The 2,971-nt window shown below is 46.0% G+C and overlaps 1 protein-coding gene across 1 annotated transcript in view; it reads left to right on the plus strand.

Annotated features, from left to right (window-relative positions):
• SPAG5 (sperm associated antigen 5) overlaps positions 1-2,971 on the plus strand; it is a 38,063-nt gene that overhangs the window by 30,724 nt on the left and 4,368 nt on the right. Inside the window, exons 11-14 of the mRNA XM_011997554.1 lie at positions 186-349; positions 430-532; positions 696-829; positions 1,035-1,173. Of these exons, the coding sequence (XP_011852944.1) occupies positions 186-349; positions 430-532; positions 696-829; positions 1,035-1,173 (540 nt within the window). The remainder of the gene's footprint in view (positions 1-185; positions 350-429; positions 533-695; positions 830-1,034; positions 1,174-2,971) is intronic.

Consider the following 2,971-nt stretch of genomic DNA (forward strand, 5'->3'; position numbering starts at 1 on the left):
CGGGTTAGTGACACCTCCGGATCATCTCCATGCTAGATGTGTGTGTGTGTGTATGCACGCATGTAAGCAGTTGAGCCCTGTTAAGGCTTGGAGTGTGGCACTAGAGCAAGGAAGTACTCAGGAGCACTTTGTTTGGAGCAGAGGTTTGGGCAGTTTCTGGCCTGGTAACTGCATAGTGTCATTAGGATATTTTTGTTCTAGATCTCCGGGCTCAGTTGCAGATTCTGGCCAACTTGGACAACCAGCTAAAAGAGCTACAGAGTCAGCATGCCCATTGTGCCCAGGACCTGGCTGTGAAGGATGAGTTACTCTGCCAACTTATCCAGAGCAATGAGGAGCAGGCTGCTCAGTGAGTTCCTAACAGGGTATTGTGGCAGTAGGCATCCAGGAATTAGGACCAAATGGGATCTAATATATGGTCTCTGACAGATGGCAAAAGGAAGAGATGGCACTAAAACACATGCAGGCAGAACTGCAGCAGCAACAAGCTGTCCTGGCCAAAGAGGTGCGGGACCTGAAAGAGACCTTGGAGGTAAGGAATATGGCTTGGGCCAAGGGAGCTGGTAAACCTCAAGAGTGTGATTCTTGCCTGATAGTGTTGAGGTAAGGTTTGAGACCATGAACTAGAAAAAGCCTCTGTCCCTAGGGCACTAAAATTCTCCCTCCCTGTCTTGCTGCTTCTCTTGTCTTCCCAGTTTGCAGACCAGGAGAATCAGGTTGCTCACCTGGAACTGGGTCAGGTTGAGTGTCAATTGAAAACCACACTGGAAGTGCTCCGGGAGCGCAGCTTGCAGTGTGACAACCTCAAGGACACTGTAGAGAACCTAACGTAAGTTGTCTAACTTTCTGTACTTCCCCCCAAGTGCTTATTTTTTTTTGTCAGGAACACTTCTAGAAGCCAAAATCTCCAAGAAGAGAACTGTGAGTGTTGAGCCTCTTGTTTCTCTCCTTTAATGCAGCTCTGTGGGGATTTGGGAGAGGCGTTCAGAGAAGGTAATTTGGTCTTTGGTCATCTTCCCTGTTCCTTATTTCAGGGCTAAACTGGCCAGCACCATAGTAGATAACCAGGAGCAAGACCTGCAGAAAACACGGCAGTACTCTCAAAAGCTAGGGGTGCTGACTGAGCAACTACAGAGGCTGACTCTCTTCCTACAGACAAAACTAAAGGAGAAGGTAGGATCCCGGGGTTCCTTCTCTTCTCTTCCAATTGTATCTTTATTTTACAGAATAGTCTTCGTAAAACATTACTCTTTTTCTAACTGTGACCTTATATGACTTTCAGTTACCTACAGGACCTCATTAGCCTGTTGCTTAAACCTTTTTTCCCCTGTCTTCTACCTCCCTATTATGAACACTTTGCCCCAGCTAGACTGCCTGTATGCTACACATATGTCCCCATTTTTATCTCCAGAACTCAGACTCTGGCTGTTCCCACATTCATTCTCTTCTTTCTTCAAACTGGAAATGCCTATTCTATTAAAATCCTCCCTTCCAACCTGGGCAACATGGTGAAAACCATCTCTACAAAAAATACAGAAATTAGCCCAGGTGTAGTGTTGTGCACCTGTAGTCCCAGCTATCCAGGAGGCTGAGGTAGGAGGATCACCTGAGCCTGGGAAGTTGAGGCTTGCAGTGAGCCATGATCATACCTGGTTAATTTTTTGTATCACTGCACTCCAAACTGGGTGAGAATGAAACCCTTTCCCCTGCAAAAAAAGAAATCTTCCTTGGTTCACCTTCTTTGAAATGTTCCCAAATCAAATCATGTGGACCTGGTGATCTTTTCTTCTGCCATATTTCTCATGAACTTACTCTCCTTTTGTATTTGCATTAATTTTCCTTGGATACCTGGTCTCTTCAATCAGACTATGTTTCGAGAAAGCAGAAATACAGCCTTCTTTGGCCTCCCCGCAGTGTGCACTAAACAATAAGTGGTTGATATCATTCAGAATACACAGGTAATTAGCTTATTCAGCAGAATATTCAGCTTATTCAGACACAACAAATATCCTAAAATCTGGCAATTGCTTATGACCTGATCCTCTTTCCCAACTGGGTGCCGAGCACAGGAAATGCCAACAAATCTACAGTTTAGCATGGAAGACAACCAGATGTAAACTTGTCATTTTGACTTATGATCATGGTAGAGGTCTGCATGGACCACTGTGAGAGATAGAGAGGGGAGGACCACTTCAACCTTCCCAGAATTAGGATCCCTTCTCAAAGCAGCTGACCTTGGGTACAGTCTTGAGGTTTAGAAGTTTGCAGGGTACGGGTGGGTATTTAGGAAGGCCCACTAGGCAGAGGGAATGGTGTATGAAAGTTTCATCTGACGACATATGAGAGTCATATGTAGAAAGCCATGCACATTGTACATGATGTGTTCTTTTTTGTAGTGTCTACCTTATAAAATCTGGGTTAGGTGCTGGGACTAGAGGATGAACAAGGCAAGATGCCGCTCATATGGAATGCAGCAAGTCTGAGGAATGGGAAGCAGCTCTTCATGACTGCAGCGTGAGAGCTATGTGGGGCAAGGCAGGAGACAACACTGCAGAAGTAGGCAGAAGGCAGATTTTGAAGGCTTGAAATAATGGCAGTTTTATAGGCGATAGAAAGGAAAGGATGGAGTGAATGGATTCAATAGATATTTAGGAAGCAGACGCAGTGGAACCTGGTGACCAATTTGATGTAAGAGGCAGAAGAGTGAATGATGATCCTTAGATTGCTAGGAAAGAGGGCCCAGTGGGTTAGCTGTGTTAGTGTGTGGAGACGGGTTAGTGACACCTCCGGATCATCTCCATGCTCAGGGAGCACTTCACCTATGTGTCGGGAGGAATAGCAGTAGGAAGCACTTCATTTCCCCACAACTCAGACACCCAGACGGGAGGGCAGAGGACCAAGGCTGAAAGGAGTGGAGAGCCTGAGAGAGAGATGAGACTGAGGGGAGGTAATGGTGACGCAGGCTAACCAG

Source organism: Mandrillus leucophaeus, unplaced genomic scaffold (assembly GCF_000951045.1).
Source record: "Mandrillus leucophaeus isolate KB7577 unplaced genomic scaffold, Mleu.le_1.0 Scaffold541, whole genome shotgun sequence".
In the NCBI taxonomy this organism is placed as follows: domain Eukaryota; kingdom Metazoa; phylum Chordata; class Mammalia; order Primates; family Cercopithecidae; genus Mandrillus; species Mandrillus leucophaeus.